We start from the raw sequence: 23,766 nt of genomic DNA on the forward strand, positions 1-23,766 counted from the left end.
CACTCTTACGTTCAACTGGTCTCCGTGAGTCTTGATAATTAATATACATATGTCTAGTTAATATTACGATGCTGGAGCCAGGGCTGACCATAGCTGGCCAGCATCAGTCACATCTCGATACATACGCGAAAATCAAATAACACTCTCGCAGTGTTACCTACACGTAGCGCTAATGGAAACGGAGTTGTGTACAGAATGTGTACATCGCTACATCAAGGTATCACCGTTGCTTCTGCTGCGTTGTGTCGTGTTATCACGATACCTTGTGTCTCTTGTCTCCCGAGCTCGTCTCCCGTGTGGTCGGTGATCTCCACAAAATTCCTCCCTCCCACCCCGAAATAAGTCCCTCCCATCCCCGCCCACCCAAGCTTTTTTTACTTTTGCGGCCAATACTTATCTCTTGTCGTTCTGTTTTCGCGCTGCAACTCTGTTCTCTCCCCTTCACTTGATCTACCTTTACGTTTTCCGCTGTGTCACACCGGATTTTCAGCCTTCGCTCTGCTGTCACTGCAGAGTCAAAGGCCCGGCGCGTATCATTGTTCTCTTCGAAAGTACGACGATGAAATACCAAGATGACACGGTAACGACAACGATGTTGGTGAGAAGAGGCCGTGGTTTCACCCACCCGTCCCGTCCCATCCGCCCATTGTTTCCCGCCCAACCCCATTCGGCCTGCCTCATTAAGCGGCCTTCTGGAAAGAAACGCAAAAGCGTGAGGCACTTGATTTACCACGGCAGACTGTTGTGTATACTAAGTATTTCACGAGTGGAGAATGGAAAAGGTAGCGGTGTGTCACCGATCGATTGTCATTTGTCTTACCGCTTTTAGGCGGAGCTGCTCAGACGCCATACATATTGTGCAGCCGCTCGCTGAGCTGTGGTGGAAATTGATCGGAGAATCGCCTCCAGTTATCCTCACCAACTTGATTCTTGAACGTAAACAGTATCTAAAAACGGAGAGAGACGCACAGTCGAGATCACGTTCATCGAGTACCCTCGATCGAGCTGCCGATCGAGACTGCTGTTTCTACGTACCTTTTGAAACATCTCTTTGAGGTCCTCCTTCGGTGCCGACCATGACGCCACAGCGTCGCAAAAGAAGATGAAGTCCGGGACGACGCCGGCTGGATTGACAGTGATCATTTGACACATACCTCTGAAGGCAGAGTCCTTCTCTTCGTTATCTCTTATGCTTCGCAACGAAGTGCACCTAATAATAAATTTACATCGACGAGTTTGATTAGAAGACGTTTGGCTCTCCTGTTCAAGCGGAAAATACTTCGATCGACGGAACCGTACGGATTTTGCCAACTTGAAAGTGCTTTTGTTTTCACAAAGACCCAGCCGTGACGATCGAAGTATTTTTCTCTTTGATTCGTAAGATTTACATAGAGATGTGTAATAATACGGCTCTGGCAAGAATCGGGCAACTAGCCATTTACTTTCATTCCCACAAGTTACACATAAATAGATTAAATAGTTTGTTTGTAACGTAGCATTCGACGAAACGATTGGCTTACTGTGAGGCCAGTCTAATGCGCGATTAGCAATATTCTTTTACTCATAATTTGACAAGTTATCAGAGTTTACACGAACAATAGTAGATATGCAAGTGATATCTGTCTAATTTTTCAAGTTAATAATTAAATTAGAGCCAATATTGATAAATGTACATTGATTTTGCAATACTGTGTACTGTTTAATATACAATAAACTATAGATTAGTGAGCATTGATCCCTGAACTATAATTCAAGAGCCTGTATAGCCTAGAGAGAAAGACAGAGAGAGATGTATGTAGGGTATTTATATATAATTATAATTATAATTATAATGTATAAATGATTATATATAATTACCACCGGGATGGTACATATATGACTGGCGTCATATTTCACTTACTGTCTCATTATGAGGCTGGGTTTACATTTGACATTTACAATACGGCACATCGTATATAATTAGACGGTTCGACACAAGTCATCATCATCAAACTGCCAAATTACCAGTAAACATGCAGAGTCAAATTTTGAAAAAGAAAAATGAAAGAGAGAAAAAAAAGAAAAGAAAAAGAAACGTGAAGGCTACCTATTATGTATGCGACACGCAAAATTATCATGTATTAGGCAAATGCACATTTGATCTGAACATTTGATCCCGTAGGCACCGAAATTCGCGGCGAGTGACAAATGTAAACCTATCCTGGTCTTGAGTCGGATAAACAGGATCCCATAACACACTCTTGCATGGTGGCAAAATAAAGTTAGAATTATATCATATAACGAATTGAAATATAAGATGTATACTGCGAGTAACACTGCGAAAAACCATTGAGCAAGTTTCATGCGTGGCAAAATTCCGCGAGAGCATTCCCGTTACGCGTTACAACTGATCGTTATGGCACGGGTCAATCAGGAATTCGTTCGTCTGCTTCGACCTAGGTGAGAGGAGCTTCGAAGAACGTGAGATTAGCGGCGGGGTAGCTCGAAATTATGTAATGTATGTATGTATATTCTTGCGCAAGAGTTCTTAGCAGCCCCTGAATGCAATTTTACTCAGGAATCGGGAATATAATAATGTATAATAATAAAGTGCTAATAAAAATATATAGAAAGGTAATATAATTAATAGAATATAATATAATAAAGAAATTTACACACCACTGTCGGACAAACTGCTGTAACATGGGGGCGACGTCGTGGGGACACACATAACCTAGGCGACCGATCGTTATGGCTACGGTTTCATTTTCGGTTTCGGTAAGTAGACAAGTGAAGTGTAGTGAAGTGACCGGAAACACAAACAATAAGACAAACTGATAGCGAACCAACGATCAACTCAGGCGAAGAAGAATATATATGCTCTGCTTGTATAAAACTTCCAATTAACTCTCAATTAATCAATTCAGTCAATTAAGAATCAAGTAACATTAACAATTAATTGAAGACGGTGAGAACACAGGTGAAACATATGAGATACCGACAATGAAACATAGGCAATACCGTGCTATTGTAGCTGCTGAAACAATAATCGAAATTAGATAGCAGCGTGCGAGCCCATGTGATTTGTAACAAGAGAACCGGTATGTCACGTACCAAATGATCTCTCTCTACTTGTATACATATATACCGACATATATACATATATGTATATGTGTTAGTATACAAATAAGAGAATAATAAACAGGAATACAGAACTAAATTTGCAATTATGATCTCTGAGAGGCCAATTCAAACAATTCAGTCGGAGCAATGTGATATCTGGGGCTTGGAGATATATGCAAGCGTACAGTATATGTATATACTGAATTGCAATGGCTTTCCGTGGCGGTATACAGCCGTATACGTATACACGTTCAAGCCTACAGGCAGTCGCACACCACTAAATCAAGGTTCAATATACAAGTACTAATTATTTAAACCTGTCAATATAAAACGTGCAATCGCGATTTATGTATATATATATATATATATATATATATACATACATATATATATATACACACACACATACATAAATCACGTCAAGTCACTCAACTGTGTGGTTAATCGTTGCTCAAATAATTACTCAAAGAAAAAGAAAGAGACAAGTATATATGCACCTAGACAGCTGAATGCTCAATCTAGCGTGAGCGATACTCTAACATTACTGGGGAGACTTTTCATTAAATCATTATCAGAGCTACTTCTTTTCACCCGTGTCAAAAAAGAAATATTGTGCATAAAATAATCAATTACATTGTACATGGCCAACGATTTAACGAGTGCGTATCAAATGACAATGTAACGTAATCTCTGCAAAAATGAGAAGTTTCCCAAAATGTGCACAAAGAGCACACAATCGTGACAAGAGTGTAATTCTTAAGTTCGGCACGGAAAAGATAGCGATGTATGCATATATATATGGGAATCGACAGATTCTGTTGTCGGATCGAGTCTCACTACACATTGCCTTCTATTAGTTTCAAAGTATGCTCGGTATATGTTCATGTACGATATCGTTCTAAGAGAGAACTGGATACCGTTAGAAATTGGACTGGCTACTCACCCGTGTTTTCTAACAGTGTTTTCGGTGCGTCCGGTCGATTAATTATTTCGATAAGCTGTGTCAAAATTAATGGAATATACGCGCTTGTCTCATGCCCTGCAAAAGACAAATCAAACGTGAACGACAGGGTGCGCTTTGTTTTCTAATTGTTATTTTCTTTTGCCAAAGTGCTTACCAAGTTTTATCGAAATTTCGCCGATCGCCCATGTCGCGTTATTACAGACCGATATGAACTGCGGATGTAAGTTTTGACCAAGTATAGGCATAAACTCCGCTGCGTGAAGAAAGACAGCTCGTAAACAATACATACGTCAGATCGATTCTTACTCGACTCTACACTGTAAGTCGACTGTAAGTGTACTCACGTATACAGGGGAGCACGTGTTGGAAGCAAGCTTTCGTTAGGTCTCCCAATAAAGCGAAACTGCTTTGTCTCACTTCGGGCGAAGTGTCTTGCATACACTGGTACAGCAGTTGCATAACGTTACTGTTCACAACTAGGCGCTCCATGTGACCATCCAGCCCTTCCGCCAATCCGCTGAGAAGATCCAACGCCACTATCATGAAATCTTTATCGGGCGCCTCAAATTGATCTGGGCTTTGCGTACTCGCTATGTGCTGATTCAGTGTTTGCTCTACAAGGGACACACATCGTCTGCAAAGAAAACAAAATATATTGAACAAAATTATAACAATTATTATTTGAGTGAAAACCAGACTTGTTCCGTTTAAAGATTATAACATAAGAGAAAACTTGGAAAGGAAAGTCTTTATTATTAATTTACCCCGGCGATATAAACTTAGTAACTTGAACATAACATGTATATACCTGTAAACAGGTTCGCAATAAGGTAAGAAACCTGAACGAAGAGCGGTAGCCACGGAGGAGAGACACTCCAACAGCGGGAACAGATCTTTATCTTCATCTTTCAGCACGTTCCACTTGTTAATAAGAGGCGGCATCAAGAGATTGATATAATCCGGTCGGTTCAAATGATGCCCAACGGAATCGGCAAGCGTGCCGATTGCGTCGTACAATATCAAAAGATTCTTATGTTGATATTTGCCTGCGGATGGATAAGCGCACCAATCAATCACGTATCGTGTCGAATCGAGCCAAACCCGATAATCGCGTCGCGTCATCGTACTTACCAAAAGCGAAGACGAGTGTCTCGAGGATAAATCCGAGATATGGAACCAGTTCGGTGCACGCCTCTTCCTCCAAGGTCGCGAAGGCTGAACACGCCGCTTCTTGGACGCGCTTATTGCTATCGAGAACTCTCTTGAGCAGTTCCGTCATCAGCGGTTTCAGATGCGTCTCGTGTGGTTGCGCGCAGACCCAATGCGCATAACGACTCAGCGTCCAACAAGTTATGGCGCGCACAAGAGCTTTTTTGTCGCTCAGGCAGCTGATCAGATAAGGAATCAGCTCCGATAGATGCGGTATCATGCCGCTCATGCAACCTGTGACCAATCAGTCGTGCACACGAGTCAAGTTTTGCTCGACCAATTTGAGACTAGATGCTGCTAACTTGCCATTTATCATAAACGTTTTAAACAAATGCATACCTTCAGCGATAGCTCCCAATGCTAAAATGCCAGACTCCTTGATCTCCCAGGACTGATGGAACAGAGTTTCCTTCAAGATCGGCAACAATACTATCAAGAGATCTTCTCTAAAAACATTGGCTAGCATATCCAGTGCGGCGGCCGAACACTTTCTCAAGTTCCAGTCGCTTAGAGTCGAATCGTCGTCGCATCCGTCCTCAGCATCATTGTCTTCATCGTCGCATCCACCATTTATACCACCGTTCTCGTCGGTATGCTTGTTCATGCCGTTTGCGTGATGCGAGTGATGTGTCTTGGATTTGTGAAAGCGCGGTCGGATATCCTCTTCCCTGTCCGGTATCATTTCGTCCTCCTCGACGTCTCCTTTCAGAAGGATTATATCAATCTCTGAATATTTCATACCTCTAACCTGCAAAACGAAGAAAAGAAGATTAGAAATCAGGGAAAGGTGATGAATTGTTACGTCACTGAGCTGAAATTTCAGATAAAATCTCAAGGAAACTCACCAAGATCGGTACTAATCGCGTCAGATGTGGCGCGAGTGCTTCTTTACAGATCGGTTGTTCCGCTAGCGACAGCCAGAACTCGCAAGCTTCCAGTGCCACTCCTTCGTCAACATCCTGAGTTCTCATCAGCATATACTCTATTATATTGTGCATATGTGGTATAAGTCTGTCCATCCGTACCTCGAGTAGCATCACTAACGCCCTGCGCAGTCACGTGGAAGAGTAAAAATAAAATCTACATCCTGCATTAAGTAAATAGCAAAGAAATGCGTTAATCGTGCACTTATCAGCTACCTGCACACGTTCTTTCTGACTTCAGAGTCATCGTCTGAAGCCAAGTGGAAGAGATTCTCCAAGAAGCTGTCTATGTGTATCATAAGCGCTTGCGTGCGCTGGATAATAAACTGATTGACACATGCTATTGCATGGGACCTGATTTTGGGACTCGTATGTCTAAAGAAATGCAGGAATTTCGGGATCAGAACGTTCAATGGGCGATTCAGAGCATCTGAATCTAATATCTCCGCTGAATCCTCGCATATCTTCTGCAGAGCACCAAATGCGCCCTCGCAGACATTATAATCTTGCGAATCCAACATCTGGCATAGCGCCGGTAACAATTCTGGCCAAGTTGTCAATTCACCTGTTCGCGAAAATATTTTACACGTCAAAAAACCATGGAAACCATAAAAATAAAATAATATAAAATATAGATATCATCGACCTAATTAGAAAAGCTTCTAACTCACAAAATTACAATTTTACATAAACTTTTCTAAACGACGCAAAATCTTAAGATAAGTTGGCCGAAATAAATATCTAAATTTTGTCAAAAATTGAAATTAGGTTTTCTAATTCTAGGCCGATGATATATAAAATATAGAATAAAAGAAATATACACTATTTAGTTGAATACATTTACAACGTACCTTTCGACGCGACGGTGGTGATCAGGATACCAACGGTCGCGCGAATCAATGGTGACGGGTCCCCGACCGCCGACAGACATTCTTGCTTTATGAAATTTATGACGTCCGGCAGAAACTTGTGAAAATGGGTCTTCACGTTGTTTTTGAGTATCAACCCACTCAGAGACCTAGTAGGCTCATCTTAACAGAGACAATATCATTAGTCCACACAATAGATACAAAAGATCACAAAGGAAGGTTTCAAGGAAGAACCGTGAAACAAGCATACCTGTGACTGGAAACAGAAAATGCAGGACTTACCTTCGGACGTCAATTTGGTCAGCACGAAAATCAGATAGTTGTTAAAATCCGGGAATTTGTTCAACTCTTCCAATTTCTACACCACACATGGATAGTTAAGGAAAATTACTACAACAGAAAGCTGCATGGAACATCGTGCGGCCGCGCCTGCTCATCAAGAAAATTACCCGACAAATCGCGCGCGTAAACATTTAATTGAATTTAATTAAATATTTAATTGTGAACATTAAACAAGTGGATAAAATTTTTCAGATAAAACATTACCGTTGCCGATGCAAAGCACGATAACAGTTCGGATTATGAGGTAACTCGATACGATTATCGTGATCCAAGCGCTTTATTTACGCGCGCGTCCGCGCGGCCACTCGGGGCCCGGCGAGAGAGAGGACTCCCGCGAGGGTTATCGATCAGAGGGGCTCGCGCTGGGAAAACAAGCCGCGCGCGCTAGCGAGTGAGCCGGGATCGGCACGATCTCCGCGCGGGCACTCGCAAGTGGCCGGCGAGTGTGCATGTCGTTAGTAGCATATTTCCAGGTCGTACTCGGCACGCCGCGCGGCCGGAAATCTCCGAGCCTCGACGGCGACAATTCGATCGACGAGGGCGGCAGGAACGTGTGACAGGATGCGTGAGCGAGCCGAGCCAAACCGAGCGAGCGAGCGAGCGCACGCACGCACGCACGCACGATCGCGAATCCGCCGTCGCGCCAGCAGCTCGGCCGAGCGCGCGCGGAGGCTCGAACTCGCGCGTAATTAATATCCAGCGCCGGGAATCGGCGCGGATTCATCCCGTTCGGTTTCACGTCGCAAACATGACGCGCCGGAAAAACGAATGACGACGACGACGACGACGAGGACGAGAACGACGGCGGTGGCGGCGGCGAGAGCGTCCCTCTCGCTCGTTCGCGAGGGCCACGTATGTGCGAGAGCGACAACGACACGGCGACGGAAGCACGAGCACGAGCACTTGATAACGATGCTTCAAGGATACTTTTTGTACAGCCTGCTGAGTCGCCGTATCCGGGCTCTGCGACTCCTTCAGCAGCGTCAAGATTTGCCTGAGTCCTTCTTCCTGCGGTTGCCACGCCATTTTCATCGTGTTTTCCAACAGCACCACCAAAACGCACAGTCTGCCTTCTCTGACCTCGCAGATAAACGGAAGCTCCCCACGACTCTCCCTTCCTCTAGCCAGCTTACCCCACCCTCGAGCTAACCGCTGTCCAGGGCCGTGATTGGGCAGCGGACGTGATGGCTCCTTTTCTGCACTCGATATCTTCCTTTATCCGTACTCGCGTATTCTTCGGTGCAATGCTCATCGCAGTTGTGAAGCTGGGCTTTTCTCGCCTCGTTTCGACGAATTTGAAAACGGTGAAACGAAAACGGTGTGCCAATCAATCGATGAAATTGGATGCCGGCAGCAATTATACGTTCGAAGGTTTGTGCGTTGCACGAACGGTACTGGGAAGTGGGAACGACAATCGCAGCGGTGCGCAATTCGATAACGTACGCGCGGGAAATTTAAAAGTGGAATTTCGACGTTGGAAAATACGAGCCTCACGCTGCTCGAGATTTGAGTTTCATTTTCAATTTAAAATAATGACAAATGCGATATAAAAAATTATAAAATTACAAGGCGAATAAAATAAATGGGTAGACGCATATTGTGAATAAAACGCGGTTGCTTTTTTATTTGCAAATGTAAAAATCTATTAACACGTACGGTGATGATAAAAACGCAGACACGACTGCACGAGTGCATTTCGACGTGACGAAGGTCGAGAACGTTAAGGCAACTCGACCAGTGTCACTGTTACGATAAGTACCGCAAAGCAAAAGCATGTGCGTTCGCTTCGAAATTAGGCGTCGAGAATACACGCATCGCGACCTAAAACACCCGCAAATATTGATAAAATTTCGTTAAAACTAGACAAACTAGAACGGAAGAGAACGGACGCTGCAAACGTATTAAAAACTTTATATACACATGTGGTATTGAATGGCATGCTAGTGCCTAATGTGTATTATCAAATCTTTAGAAAAGCGTTCCTCCTCCTAGCGGAGAACATTGACTTGCTTAAACCTAGAAATTAATCAATTTTTTGTTACTTAACCATAATTATTCAACTAGTTAATCGTTATGTTTGTTTTTACAATTTGTACTGTAGCGTTATTACAAATATTATGATTCACACTCAGCTTTGGGGTAACTTTTGGAGTGTCAGTCTTACACGTAACGCTGCCGAATCAATGTTACGTTATCATTGATAATATAATATATAATTTAAAATATTTTATCCCTACGGCAATATTTACTGGACGCGTGACGGGGGAAGCCACCAATCGGCGTGATTTATTGTAGCATCGTAATTATATTGTGAATGTGAATAGATCGATTATTTAATGTTTTGCTAATAGTTCTATAATTAAGGAACAAGAATAGTTTTGTAAAGTTCTAAGTTTTAAAGATTAATCTTTAAAAAAATTAATCTTTTCGATGAACTTTACAAAACTATTCTTGTTCCTCAATCATAGAAAATCTATTAGCAAAACATTAAATAATCGATCTATTCACAATATATAATCACGGTGCTACAATAAATCATGCCGATTGGTGGCTTTCCCCATCACGCGTCCAGTAAATATTGCTGTAGGGATAAAATATTTTAAATTATATATTATATCAATTCACCGATTGGGCTTTCTATTAACAGCAGTTGCAGTTGAAGGCACATTTCAGAGAAGTGTGGCGCATTCATTATTGCTTGAATGACCACGTGAACATCTTGTAAAGAGGAACCTTTGATATTCGATTAATCCCTAAGCCGGTCTTCCATGAACGCGGAATCTGTATAAACACGTGTAGTCCAGCTGCCCATGATTGCTGTGTATCCTCAATTCCACGTACTCAAACGGTCTATTGATCTCTGTGTTCTACATGAGAAATACCATTCGTTACAACATGATAAATAATCAATAATAAATAAATTGATGAATTTATAAAAATATTGAAGCCTGCGAAATTATTAAAAACTTAAGCAAATACGTTGAATTACGTATTTGAGAGAAAGGACATGAATTATTAGAATACTCTGATACTAAAAGCTCTCTCTCTCTCTCTTTTTCAGTAGATCAAAAAAATTACCTGGACTGGAAAATACTGTAAGCTGTCATCAGAAATTACGAATTCGTACTCGCCAAGTATTAGTGGCTCCGGATCAGTCTCGTTTCTTAGTCCCTGCGAGGAAGAACACGAGTATGAAAAAGACCTATTGAAACAAAGATAGTGTATCATGAAACGAAGCATTTTACATACCCAGACGTTGAACTTCTTGGGCGCACTCGACATGTTCTCGTTTGGCAGGATCGATCTAGGGACGTGCTCCAGAGTGAAACCGGTTACATAAATAAAGCATCGTAATTGTATTACAAGGTAGCCAGGGAAATCTTGGAAGGCCCAGCAAGCGCCAGGTTGTATTGGATTCCTCTGTATTACAGTCCGCGGATTATTGCTTTCATAATACAACGTGAATCCAAACAGACTGAACGCTTTCGATTTTATGTCATATCTCTGAGTGCACCGCGTGTTAATAATCTGCCCGCCTGTGGACAGAATAATTTCGTTTATTTCAGTCATTATTTATCAATGATCATTAGTCGGTCAGTGTGACGTGATACCTGCTGATTCCAAAGCGTAATCTACTTGATTCGTTTTGTCTGCATCGTATACCCGCAGAATGTCTTTCACTATCTTGCGCATACGTTCATCCAGCGCTTCTATGTTGCCAACATCATTATTGAAGACTCCCTGATCTGCAAAAATATAAATCTCTGTTGTCACTTGAGAGATGCACGGTGAGAGTAGAGAATTTCAAATATTCTTATGCTTCGAACCTTCTTTGTTCTGAAGTGCAAGCAATTTCTGATTGATCTTCATTAGATCTGATTTCGAAATTCCAGGGAAATAACTTGATAAAATTTTTTCCACATGCTTTTCTATTGTCTGTTCCGTGAAAGCTTCCGCGTTAGACTTGCAGCAAGATTTTAATTCGGAATAGAGTTCGTGTAACTTCTCGAATTCGTGTTTGATAATCTTGAGCTCAGTGAATACTGTATTCTTTAGTTCATTATCATCCAATTTATTCTCCACGTTAGCAAGTTTATCCTGAAAATATCGTAAAACTCTCATGATTACTATTAATTCTTAAATAATTAAATCTATAATCTTACTTACATTGTATTCATTCTTGAATTCGATGTCGTTTTGCTTACGTTCTTCCAAAAGCTGAGTAATATTCATAAGATATTCCTAGAAGCATGGTTAATTGATTATCATAAAATATCATATGGGCTAATCGCAGAAAAATTGTAGATTTTTGTACCATTCGATATGTCCGTTCTTTCTCGAGCGCTTCTATCCTGCGGAGTAAATCATCTTTGTACCAAGCTTGTTCAGTCACTTTTTGTTCGACATTTTCAATCTCATTGTTGTTCCAATATATGTAAGGTAATCCTTGGTTCATGTCGTGTAACGCAGTTTTAACGTCAGGAAACAGGTGTCGTGCTGCGTACCAGCCGCCTGAAACGAATCCCGAAATTTTCATCAATACACGTTTGATAATTCGAGGACCGTTAACTCCTTCTCCGGTTACTCTATTGAACCACAGTGTTCCAACACGAAATTGGTGCCGCACGGATTGTCGAATTGTCCAATTTACAACGACATTCTAGATTTCGATGGCATTGCACACCAATTGCGCATGGCGTAATTGTTTGATGAAGTGGAACTATTATGCAATATGGTAACTGAGAGAAGGATAGAACGAAGGAACTCACCGTTTCGATGGTATCAATTGCAATCACGATTCCACACGTTTCTCAAGCTCAACTCACTCCGACATTTTTAACACCCAGTAGAGTAATCCTCCCTCTATCCTTCTCCCATTGTAAAATTTCATTTTTCGCTTTTTCGAAGTCAGAAGTCAGATTATAAAATCGTGACACTACGACGCTATATCACACTGATGGACTGTGTTTAAAGAACTACTAACATCGTACACATGAAAAATATTTTATTAAGTATGAACGTGCTTTTATACAATACGGACATATCACCTACGACGATGGTTATTACATGAAAACATTATTTGTAGTACATCTTTAGTATATTATATGAAGAAAAAAGAATAAAATGGCATATATGTGGTGGTTAACTGGAAAAAATGGTAAATTTTATATTACTCAATTATTCAACGGCTGTACCTGTTTATATATTATATTTTCTGTTTATATATATATGAATAAGAAACATATATTTATATATAAATATTAGAACATAAAATATCTAATAGAATGTACCTATAAAATATGTAACAAGAAAATGACTGATTAATGTGACTGAACTAGAGATGACCAGTTATGAGATACAATATAACACAAGTACATAAACATGTATGTAAAATATGGAAATAAAAATATATTTCTCTCCACACAATATATTAATCTATTAGTAAAACCAAAAGTGAACAAGCTAATGACAATCAGTACACATGTATTTCTTTGCAATCTGGAACACTCTTTACGTATAAAAATACGTGTATATAAAAATTAAAACTCTTATATGTACTGACTTTGTCATGGAGCAAACTAACAATTAGAGGATGGTTAGTCACAAAATTCACGCACAAAAATTAATTCAATGGATAAATGGAGAGATATGTTGTACATTTCTGTAAAAATAATGTACACATGTATATATTTATAAATCGTTTCCTATCAATCTAGTAGAAATTTCCTGTGTCTATCTATAGTAGACACATATTTTATTATTTTATATTTTTCCATAAATTTAGTAGAAATTTCACGTGCAGCAAAAGTGTACATCATTATTTAGATCACGTATTCCTTGCGATCATTATTTCGTGAAAGAATATAAAGATACCTCCTCTATCCATTTGAACTGAATTAAAATATATATTACGATTAGTGGTATCCTAAACCATTTCTCCAGTTAATCACCACTTTATGTTCCACCCAATGGGAGGCATTTCAGGTAAAGACACGTTCACACTGGGTAACAGATGCATGGAGTAATTTTTAAGCTCTGTAAAGTATTTCATGAGTAACTCATATTGAAAAGATGTTAGGTCGGTAATATTGTTAAAGATGTGATAAGTCGTCTCAGTGACACCATGTTGGACATTGCGCAAAGAGTCCACACAGGCAACGAAATGCTCCTGCGCGACGTAAGCCCCTGAAACAAAAAGAAGACGAAGGCCAGGATAGGTTTATGCGTCTTTCTGGCGCTGCGGTCCCGTGAAAGACATTGGACTGACTGTTGGATGATTGGTTTAGGTGTCATATGGATCTCAGCGAGAATGAAAGTATTTTATTTTCTGATTCTATGTTAATTCATTGAATAATGCAGACATGAAACTTACCAAGCACAAGAAGAAGCGGTAACACCGTGATCAAAAGAATCCTCGAATGTTTTCTCTCTGGCAGACGCTCCCTAACGCGGGTAAGTCGACTCAGCAAACAGTCGTCAAGTATCAGCACTCTAACGTAGAGAAAGTACAGGCTGTTCGACCAATGATCCAAAAATTGCAACATTGTTCTGCGTTTGGTTGCTAAATCAATCAATGAGAAGATATCATTAATCAGCAGTCAAATCTCTACGTGTAAACTACCATTTAATACTGAATTGTACCATTGTCAGATAATTGAACTGTTGTATCGTGATATTCCATTCTTCTTTCCGTCGTTTGTTTTCTCAACTTGAAGAACTCCACAATTTTCTTAAATGGAGCAACAACGAGGAAAACGATGAAATGTACAAAATACGTAAACCACTGCACGATTCTCCACCTTTGGTTAGTCTTGAGTTGTAACGTTTCAAATGTCTCATTCAACTCATTGTCAGATTCGTGTTGGGACAACCCATATCTCTCAGCATATGTTACAGGACCACCCGAGTACGGATACCTGCTGGGGTACGACATTAATCTAATTTATTAATTCCATTTCTCTATTAAAGTTTTCACTGTTTCAGCAAAAAAACCAAATGTTAAGTATAAGTATAAAGTAGTACCTTAACCACTCATCTACAGGATATTCATCGTCCGAATAGACCATTTTCGTCTGACTGGTGTGCTGTTCTACGTGCATTCTTTTGTATACCATCGTTTTTGCTGTAGAATACATTTGTGCACGTTGTGTATTATAATTATCCACAGGCTGTAAGATTCGAGAAAGGAATTATTTTATGTTGCGGATTTGCGAGGTCAATGTCAAGAGAAATGCATGAGAACAATGATTTAAGAGAGAAAAATACTTACTGTCCGAAATAACGAGCTTGTATCTGTAGTATCTATATCACTTATTCCACTTTCCGTTGCTCCTCGTGACATCTGACTCGAACTTGGCTGAATGTTTTGAGGTATTGTATTGTTGTCGTTACCATTCGCGCGTATTGACCGCCGTGACATGTTTGGCATTGCCAAAATGCCTGGCGCGATCTCATAACGACATCGTGATGCCTTTGAATACGTATAATCTGTCTTTGGGAAAACACTGAAACATTCAGATGATATTGGCGTCGCCACAAATAATATGTCTCTTTCTTAACAGTTCTAAATAATTATTTAAACAATTTTAATCTTGCTAACATCAATTTATCAGTGTGTTATGCTAATCTTTAAATTCGTATTATACTGTTGACCTCAATCTGTGTCATGTGACTGTGATGCTAAGTATAGCGATGTTTGTATACAGAAAAGTAAAATTTCCGAGCGACACGTCAGTTGGCCAAAGTCACAGGCAAGATACACACACGTGGAATAATAACGCAACATAGAATATCGCTACGTCGACAATGTTAATTAACATTCCGAGGTATGCAAGCTTCAAATTATCTTACGAGAACAATGAAAATATAAACAATAGGGCAGGATAAAATTCGAAATTGTTTATACATACTTCCACCATTCACCAGCCTGCTTGTAAATTTCATAAACTGATCTGCCTGAAGTATCCTTCCTTTCTCCCTCTTCAGATGAAGAGTAATCATTGCTAAGTATTCTGTGTGGTGTAACACTTTTGCGCTTTCGCTCGGCTTTCTGGTTAGTCACGTCTTCTTTGCTTTCACTCTGACCGTTGACAAATATTTGCCTCTTGGCTCTCTGACGCTCCGAGCGTCGTTCTGGCCGTTTTGTGGTCATTGTGGTAGAACTCTCGGATTTTGTACTCTGAGTATCTGTTAAACTCTCTGTCACCGAGCCCTCCTTACTTTCGTCTATCGTTTCCATATTCTTCTCATGCATTTTATTGCTACTTCCAGTTCTGCGGCGATTCAGTGAATGAAAGCATAGGCATTTTAGGAAGACAGCATTCAAAATACCATCAATATAAGTACTTTGAAGCCACAGCTACTTACAACGATCTAGAGCCAGATCTCCGGCTACTCGTTACTTCTCCAGGTGTGTGAGACCTCTCCCGGCTCCTGCTTCTGAGATCATAGTGATGCTCCGCTACCTCCGGCTCCGGTAACGGAGGACTGAGGATCATGGGGGTATGCGAGCGGGACCTGCTCCTGCTGCGCAGCTCATAGTGATGCTGCTCGTTCTCCATCCTCCTGCTGGACAACAGGATATTACAAAACGTCAGGAAATTCGAGTGGAGTGCCTCGTGGTGACCCTAAAGTCTAGTTGCGCTCTCGCAAGGAGTTACTGGCCGCCGAGGGTTATCGGTCGCTTTTGGAGAAAAGAGGTACGAGGACTGTCGGCGAACACATTCCCAACTACGGCTAAAAATAGTCCCCTCCCTGAAGGACAACTCCGCGATCCTTCCCGTTGGACTCCTATTTTCAGTCCTCCCTCATGCGCGCATTTACACGACCTCTCCGGGAACACTTATCTCTCTCTCTCTCTCTCTCGTTCGGGCTGGTTTCCACGCGCGAAGATAACACGCGGCCGTGGCTCGTCGACCGTTTTCGGCGACGTGGAGACCGCGTCTACGGCGTGCGCGCACTCCGACCGCAGTGATCTTGCTGATCACGCTGCTACTCTCCGACGCGGTTATCGCTCACGTGAAGATCGACCGAGCATCGTCGACCCGCCGTAGCCCGCCGCATCGACGTCACGACGTCTCGGAGAGGTAATATGCGCGCGTCCACCAGCGAGCGCACTGCTATTTATAGAGAAAAACTCACCGTTTCCACGCGCGCGAGGCTAACGGGACGCGCGAAGCTCTGTGTTGCGCAATATGCACCCAATTGCGCCGTGTTCAGACGCGTCTCAATTAAAAACCCTAACTTCCCCCGCCACGCGCCGCGCACTACCATCAACCGACGACGACTTCACGTTGTTACGGTTGCAGTACATTCCACTCCAAGTCCAACTGCCCATCAACGCGCAGAGGACGCGAGTACGTGCGCGCGCATTTTACGCGATGATTCATACGCTCGTAATCCTCCCCGTAACGGCGACCCCCTAGCTCAGCACCGTGGGGGAGAGAGAAAAGAAATTTGCGTTTTCGTGTGACCTTTGCTACCGCTCCTTGCTAAGAACAGTTAAGTAGGTCGAGATTAATCGTGATAAATTTCAGCGCGTTAAATACATGCGAGGCTCCGTGCACCGGTGCAACTAGATTTAAAAACCCTAACCACTTGGAAATATCTTTTTTGTCGCTCTGAAAAAATTAATGAGATGGATTGTATAATTTGCATGTAAAGTGCAACTGTAAATTGCATAGAATGTAATATAGGAATACCAAGTGAAGAAGGAAGACAGATTCGTAAAATGTCTGAGAAATGAGAAGTCTCGCATTTTGTCGTTCCAGAATGGATTTTCTAAAGTACGCTCTGAATATAGCAGAGAAACGCAAGAACTCTTGCGCGATTACAAGTATCGAGTTTACGTTCTTATAGAATGTAGATAAAGTAGATACCTGCTCCATGAGATTTACCAATGGCTCAGTTTATCATATCAACATGTCGGAAAACACAAGTCCAACCTCTGGAAAAAAATAAGAGGTTAGGAAAGCGCGTGGTTGATTTCATCCGAAAACAATAACTTCTACTTGATTTTTCGTATATCAGGTCTTCGCGTTCATCCAGTCTGTTACATCGGAGTTTTTATGAAGAAAATCCAGACTGGAAATACAACGAATGGATTTGTTAAATTAGAAAATCGTCATGTCCTTATACGACGATTTTGACAAGCATCGGACCTCGGAGAAGGTCGCAGGATGGTCTTCAGGCATCAAATTGCTACAATCGCAACTGCAACTGAAAAAAGCTGCAACGACACAGGTAAATTTGAAGGTCGTATGAACAATGCATCTTCAGTGAAATATAAATATAAAAAATATAAAAAATTGTAATAAACAAGTCTTAATGAATAGTTTCCAAATCTACAAGACGTCGAATTCGCAATGATTCGGTAAATCCTCACTCATGTTTCCTACCTATGAATTGCAGCCAAAACGTGAGCAGTACAGGAAGGCAACTGCAGTTTTAGCACCAGTGATAGACCTGAAATCGAAGAACAATCGTGATGTGGACAGAGAGGAAGAGAGTATTCATAGCAATCCATTGTCTGGTAGCAGTGTGAATACTCTAGGAGTGGGTAGTGAGTTCGATTGGAACGTGGTAAATGAGTATGATCCCATGTGGCCTAACGAGTATGAGAAAGTTGTAAAAGAACTACGCGATATGAGAGACAGAGAGCATGATCAGGAAACGGAAATGCGCAAACGCAGGAGGGATAATACTCGCTTTGAGGATACTCAGGTAATATGGAATGTACTTGTTTAGGTAACATTTAATGCATTAAACAAATTAGTGATATTGTCAAGTATCGAGCTTTATCTGCAAGTTTATGAATCAAAAAGATAATTGATTGCCGATTCATTCTGTTATTTGGTCCCATTTTATAGAAACAGAGAAACTACTAATAAAAACTTTGATTAAACTTTTTTAAATGTAATTTTGCACTGCAATTGCAGTAATTTAATGCCAAACGAAATTATACTTGATACCAAAATATTTAAATTTAGGCTGCTAGTAGCAATAGTACAATGATACCTCCTGAAAGGGACGAAGAGAGGACACCATCCTCGAGAGCAATAATTGGAGGTGCTGCCATAGCACCACCACCATCCTTGCAAGAATCTTCGGAATTGCCACCGCCACGTCAGTCACCTAATTTAGGCTACGGGACATCGTCTGTTGCGGCGAAGATAATGGCAAAGTACGGGTTCAAGGAAGGACAAGGTCTTGGTAAAAAGGAACAGGGTATGTCGGTCGCGTTGCAGGTGGAGAAGACGAGTAAACGTGGTGGTAGAATAGTCGGTGAGAGAGAACAGCTGATGCCTCCACCAGCACCTCTTACTGCTTCTCCGCCACAGATGCAATTGCAACAGCAGTTTCAGCTACCTCCAGAAGAGCCTAGCATCACCGAAATAATGAAGTGTCCGAGCAAGGTTCGTATAATTGTACAACAAAATTATTTTCTATTACAATTGATGAAATTATTACTTTTATGTCATATTTAAACTATGCATTTTTCGTTCCAGGTTGTGCTCTTGCGCAACATGGTTGGTCCTGGAGAAGTGGACGATGATCTCGAACCAGAGGTGAAGGACGAATGTAACACAAAGTACGGTGACGTCGCGCGCGTAATTATCCACGAAGTGATCGAAGCCGCACCGGAGGAAGCAGTGCGAATTTTCGTGGAATTTAAAAGGATAGAAAGCGCGATCAAGGCTGTGGTCGATTTAAATGGACGTTTTTTCGGTGGTAGACAGGTCAGAGCAGGATTTTACTCCAGTGAAAAGCTCGACAACTTACAACTGATGGACTAGTTTTACGTGTAATAAGAATTCTAAACGCTAATTCGAGTGCTCGTTTCTTCACGTCATTCTTCAATACTGTATGTTTCATTTCATATTTCCATAATATATACATTGTGCATATGCTTAGTAAATTACCTATATGTGGAAAATTGTAAAAATAAATTTTTCAATTACGATATCTAATATTTATTTTTTACAGTATCATTTACAATTTCTCCATGTTTCAACAATCTGTTGAGGAGGCAAACGCGCATTCTATTTCCTGTGACAGAAAAATGGTACAAACATTGCAAATTATTGATAAAAATATTGTGAGTAAAAACAATTTCCACGCATGTGAGAATGAGAACCTTTTATCCTTATTTATTACCAGTTTAACACGTTGATCGCCCATAAATCGGATGTGTTTCTCGGTAGATTGAGACGCTGCGGCTTATTTTGATTCTCGACAGTGATATTTGATTCGATTTGTAGAATGTCACTGATATTATAGATAATTATCTGGAATGGTATTATTTTCGCTTGCCACTCTGCTCCGCAGTTTTAAAGCGTCACCCAATTGTGGGTGACGGGGCCCCTGAAGAAACATCGTTGTCACCCAGATTTGGGTAACGTGGCGATCAATGTCTTAAGGAAAAATAAATTACGAAAAACTACAATTGATTTGAGTTTATACTCTTTCTTATTACATTCTTTATAGAATGTAATAACTTTAATTATAATATAACTTCAGAACATCTTATATATATACATATATTTAATATAATTTATATAATTATTTATATAAAAATTTACATACAGTGTAACAATCTTATTTCCACGTAGGAATAATTAAATAAGACGAACACGTTATAAATATTCAGTAGAAAATGTAACTTCTAACCATACATTTGATTAATATACATTATAAATATGCTCTCGGAAAGATGATACTTTCATTTATATATATCTCTCATATTGGAATATTATATTTATCTAAGAACCATTTTCCAGGATACGTTTGGTATCGCACAAGAGAGTGAAGAACATTACATACCCCAAACGACACCCATCGTACTAATTTATCTTCTTATTAATTAAATCATCTATCGCTTTGTTCAACTGCGCGCTGAACGCGGCAAAACTGAATGTTCTCAGAAATCTGTCTTTGCCGGATCTACCAAAGTCCTCGATGCGATCCGGATTCGTGATCAGAAAAGCGATTTTCGACGCAAACGCCTCGCCAGACAGATCGACCAGGAAACCAGTTTCCCTGGAGACTATCGATTCCATCGGACCGCCAGAATTATGAGCGATCACCGGCTTGCCCACGTACATTGCCTCCAACGGTACTATCCCAAAGTGCTCGTTCGGCGGTGTGTATATCACAATTTTACAGTGATGGAGGATGGAGACTTTGTCTATGTCAGAGGGTGAACGTAAGAACATGACTTTGTCCGTCACGTGTAACTCATCCGCAAGGCCTATTAGCTCCAAATGATACTCCACGTTCTCCTCGACCCTCTTGTCGTACCCACCAGCCATGATTAAGTACACCCTCCTGTACACTTCCATCGGTAAGAGTTTCTCCAACTCTGCGAGGGCCTCTATTGCGAGAGACAAATTTTTCTTGCGCTCGTATCTGTTAATGGACAACAGTACAATGCTGTCGTCTGGTAATTTCCTGTCGAGTACTCTCTCAATGGACACTATTCTCGTCTTGTCAAAGAAGTCGGTGTGGATGGAGGGATACAGAACCTCAGGCTTGATTTGTAGCCGCTTGAAGGTACTCTTGAATACGCTGCCTGTATAGATACTATTTACAAATACCTTATGTGCCATGCCGGTTGTCACTTCCTCCAGATAATCCAGTGGCATGCGATACAGCTGCTTGCTGTAGCCACCTGGCTGTGAGAGCAGTTGATCTGGATGATGACAGTAAAACACCACATATGGAATGCGCAGTCGAAGAAGGGGAACGCAGATGGACACCAGGTCACAGAAGACTACTTCCGGCCGCTGGTCGCAGAGTATTATGTAACTAGCCGCGTACAACTAGAAAAATAATTGCCCTGCAAGAGTTTGTTCTCACAAAAAAAAAATACAATTTTGCTTCACTGAAATTTTCAGTCAAGCAATCATGCTTCCTTCTTCTATTTATTTTGATAGAAAGTAGTTTATTACCATGCGTATGTAGGCGCAGAGCGCGTAGAACCTGCCCAGGATGTGCCTGGGCAGCCAGTTACCCACGACGGTGACGGGGATCGTGCCATCCTTGGTCTCCGAGAAGCAGTGCTCCGGGTCATGGTGGGTCGTGACGAAGTTCACGTCGTGGCCGTTCTTCCTCAGGGCGAGGGCCGCGTCGACGACGAGTCTCTCCGCGCCGCCGATGCCGAGGTCGGGATGCAAAAACGTGACGCGCGTCATCGCGTGTGTGCTCGCGGATGATCCGTTAAACGGGCGCTGCCGCCACGCGTTTATCGGAGACTGCGAGATTACCGTGACACAGATAACTGTATCGCATCTTACCGGTCATTGAGAGTTAAACTACGGTTAAAGTTAAACGACATTGGTAGAAACGGGCCTAAGGCCCAGTTTCACAAACATCGGTTAAAATTACGCTACCAGGCGCTACTTTATACATCTAGTGACTTTAATAGAGCTTATACTAAAGGCAGGAGCACAGACTTTTGCATAAGCGCATAAAGAGATGCATAAGGAATTTGATTGGTCCATTTCCTTATGCACATGCTTATAGACCAATCAAATTCCTTATGCATCTTTTTATGCGCTTATTGTAATACTCATATATGGCCAGTCTCGTAAGTGGAAGCAGAGAGGAACCTGAGAGCGGCCAGGCCGCCGTTTACGCCCATATTTTTGCATTGAGAAATTTGAGAAATACAACACCAAATGTGAACTTACATTCCATTTAACGAGAGAGAAAGGTAGTTTCATAATGTTCACATTCGGTGTTGTATTTCTCAATGCAAAAATATGGACGTAAACGGCGGCCTGGCCGCTCTCAGGTTCCTCTTTGATATTAGTATAAAGTATTACACATATGGCGCGAGTATAGACAGCACGTCACGCAGACAGGCAGGGAAATGTGGGATGCTGTCGGTGGTAGGACTGCGTGTTGATCGCGACGGTGGCGACTGCTGCTTGCGCGCGCGCGCGATCCGTGGCTGTGTATGCCTATGTTTTGTTGCTACTGCTGCTGTGATGCGTCTGCCAAATATTGAGTGGTCGTCATCGCCGCCGCCGTCGTCGTCGTCGTCGCGCTGTGCGTAAAGGAACGGGCTGCAGCGGCGCGGGGATCCCGTCAGCTGTTTGCGAGCGAACATCCCATCGGCGCGTAGCATAGCGCGACGTGAAGCGGAGCGTAAGAGCGAGGCGAGCGAAGAAACGGAGCAAGTGAGCGAGCGAGGTATCGCGCGGAAGCCGCTCAAGTTAGTCGCGGGACGACGTGGGGCGGATCGGTGGGTCACGGTGTGTGCGTCAGTCGGTGTGCGGCGGCGGTCGTGGAGTGTTCGCGTGCAAGCGCGATCTCGACGGGAGGAGAGTGATGGCGTAGACCTCGCCGCGCTCCGGAAGCGACGAACCGTGCGAGAGGAACGAGAGAAAGAGAGCGAGCTACGCGCGCTCTTCATACTCATCCGTGTCGCGGTTGGTGGTTGTGTTGAATACAGCCGATCACGTTGTAACGCGATATAACGCGCGTCGCCGTCGTTGTTGCCATCGCCCACGTTGATCACTGCCGTCGCCCGCGAACGAACGCAGCGCGACGCACGGAACGGACTCCTCGGTCATTGTCGTGATTCGGTGGTGATCGCGAGACGTCAAGCGGTGGTGTGTGCAGTGTTGCTTGGCAAGCAAGCAGAAAAACGAGTGAAGCGGAAGGTGGTGTGGTTGTAGCGCACGTTCTTCCATCGTCGTCGTCGCCGCGTCGTCGTCGTGTCGTGTTGTGTTGTTGTTGTCACGCTCTCGTCGACCCTGTTGCTGGCTACCGCGTCACGTATCGTCGCGTCGCGCCGTCCGTGTCTTGTGTTTTCTGTCGCGCGGTATTCGCGCGAGGTGGTGTCGAGCAACGCCAGGTAGCCGACGGCGTGTCCCGACTTCAGCGGGGAATATAGTATTACGATGATCAGTGACACGTACGGATACGTTCTCTTCTTGCTGCTGTTGTTGCTGGTGCCCGACATCGAGAGTGGTAAGTGTTGAGAAATAATAAGAAATAAAAAGTTGCCTCGTTGTTTCAACGCGTGCACGAATATTCCGTTATGCCTATTTTCATCGCGTTACGCGCCGTCGGCAAACTTCGGGCACACAGGATGCTACTTACATGTGTGCGTATGAATATATGCGTGAGTGATATATGTTATGCGTGAGTACGCGCGTTCACGAGTGTTCACGTACACAGACGTGAGACGTCCTCTTGTGTGCGTTTGTACGTCTCCCATGAATCATCATCCTTTCACGAAGAGCGATGCCCGTCGCGTGTCCCGCGTGCGTTTCTCGAAACACTCGAACGAGCGAGTGCGAGCTGCGAGATAGCGGCTAGAAAAATGCGCCAACGGAAACTGCGTTAC

The 23,766-nt window shown here is 42.4% G+C and overlaps 5 protein-coding genes across 13 annotated transcripts in view; 2 read left to right on the top strand and 3 right to left on the bottom strand.

Annotated features, from left to right (window-relative positions):
• Positions 1 to 526: 526 nt before the first annotated feature.
• LOC105288044 (transportin-1) lies at positions 527 to 8,573 on the bottom strand. 3 transcript variants are annotated; one of them, XM_026971339.1, is made up of 15 exons: positions 8,337 to 8,573; positions 7,350 to 7,425; positions 7,050 to 7,229; positions 6,415 to 6,763; positions 6,121 to 6,322; positions 5,615 to 6,023; positions 5,198 to 5,509; positions 4,875 to 5,112; positions 4,411 to 4,700; positions 4,221 to 4,319; positions 4,046 to 4,141; positions 2,659 to 2,734; positions 1,036 to 1,210; positions 821 to 947; positions 527 to 689 (listed from the first exon to the last, which is right to left on the bottom strand). In XM_026971339.1, the coding sequence occupies exons 1-14, from the start codon at positions 8,439 to 8,441 to the stop codon at positions 840 to 842; spliced, it is 2,715 nt and encodes a 904-aa protein (XP_026827140.1). In that variant the 5' UTR covers positions 8,442 to 8,573; the 3' UTR covers positions 527 to 689; positions 821 to 839. The 3 variants fall into 3 exon arrangements, with proteins under 3 accessions (XP_026827140.1, XP_011352310.2, XP_026827141.1); XM_011354008.3 differs by having other exon boundaries at positions 527 to 692; positions 8,337 to 8,572; XM_026971340.1 differs by lacking the exons at positions 527 to 689; positions 821 to 947; positions 2,659 to 2,734 and having other exon boundaries at positions 1,064 to 1,210; positions 8,337 to 8,555.
• A 433-nt stretch (positions 8,574 to 9,006) lies between these two features.
• On the bottom strand, positions 9,007 to 16,752 carry LOC105288045. 4 transcript variants are annotated; one of them, XM_011354010.3, is made up of 14 exons: positions 16,551 to 16,752; positions 15,777 to 15,974; positions 15,320 to 15,682; positions 14,680 to 14,914; positions 14,433 to 14,578; positions 14,052 to 14,329; positions 13,783 to 13,971; positions 11,725 to 11,921; positions 11,577 to 11,651; positions 11,237 to 11,507; positions 11,021 to 11,155; positions 10,659 to 10,945; positions 10,488 to 10,580; positions 9,007 to 10,276 (listed from the first exon to the last, which is right to left on the bottom strand). In XM_011354010.3, exons 2-14 carry the CDS (start codon positions 15,968 to 15,970, stop codon positions 10,163 to 10,165), a joined length of 2,577 nt encoding a protein of 858 aa, XP_011352312.1. In that variant the 5' UTR covers positions 15,971 to 15,974; positions 16,551 to 16,752; the 3' UTR covers positions 9,007 to 10,162. The 4 variants fall into 4 exon arrangements, with proteins under 4 accessions (XP_011352312.1, XP_011352311.1, XP_026827145.1 ...); XM_011354009.3 differs by having other exon boundaries at positions 15,777 to 15,977; XM_026971344.1 differs by lacking the exon at positions 16,551 to 16,752 and adding an exon at positions 16,256 to 16,536.
• A 427-nt stretch (positions 16,753 to 17,179) lies between these two features.
• On the top strand, positions 17,180 to 20,116 carry LOC105288047 (splicing factor 45). Of its 3 annotated transcripts, none has more exons than XR_003406831.1 (6): positions 17,180 to 17,651; positions 17,820 to 18,131; positions 18,398 to 18,823; positions 18,917 to 19,272; positions 19,395 to 19,506; positions 19,613 to 20,116. XR_003406831.1 is itself a non-coding variant. In XM_026971346.1 (4 exons), exons 1-4 carry the CDS (start codon positions 17,535 to 17,537, stop codon positions 19,202 to 19,204), a joined length of 1,143 nt encoding a protein of 380 aa, XP_026827147.1. In that variant the 5' UTR covers positions 17,180 to 17,534; the 3' UTR covers positions 19,205 to 19,370. The 3 variants fall into 3 exon arrangements, 1 of the variants encoding a protein (XP_026827147.1); XR_003406830.1 differs by having other exon boundaries at positions 17,180 to 17,372; positions 17,439 to 17,651; positions 19,395 to 20,115; XM_026971346.1 differs by lacking the exons at positions 19,395 to 19,506; positions 19,613 to 20,116 and having other exon boundaries at positions 18,917 to 19,370.
• On the bottom strand, positions 19,859 to 21,828 carry LOC105288046 (alpha-1,3/1,6-mannosyltransferase ALG2). The gene is made up of 2 exons (XM_011354012.3): positions 21,359 to 21,828; positions 19,859 to 21,229 (listed from the first exon to the last, which is right to left on the bottom strand). The coding sequence occupies exons 1-2, from the start codon at positions 21,599 to 21,601 to the stop codon at positions 20,252 to 20,254; spliced, it is 1,221 nt and encodes a 406-aa protein (XP_011352314.1). The 5' UTR covers positions 21,602 to 21,828; the 3' UTR covers positions 19,859 to 20,251.
• A 496-nt stretch (positions 21,829 to 22,324) lies between these two features.
• LOC105284419 (disintegrin and metalloproteinase domain-containing protein 10) overlaps positions 22,325 to 23,766 on the top strand; it is a 126,468-nt gene continuing 125,026 nt past the window's right edge. Inside the window, exon 1 of one of the 2 annotated variants that reach the window (XM_026971408.1) lies at positions 22,325 to 23,387. In XM_026971408.1, the coding sequence (XP_026827209.1) occupies positions 23,318 to 23,387 (70 nt within the window). In that variant the 5' untranslated portion in view covers positions 22,325 to 23,317. The remainder of the gene's footprint in view (positions 23,388 to 23,766) is intronic. The other variant, XM_026971409.1, reaches the window with a different exon arrangement.

Source organism: Ooceraea biroi, chromosome 7 (genome assembly GCF_003672135.1).
Source record: "Ooceraea biroi isolate clonal line C1 chromosome 7, Obir_v5.4, whole genome shotgun sequence".
Lineage (NCBI taxonomy): Eukaryota > Metazoa > Arthropoda > Insecta > Hymenoptera > Formicidae > Ooceraea > Ooceraea biroi.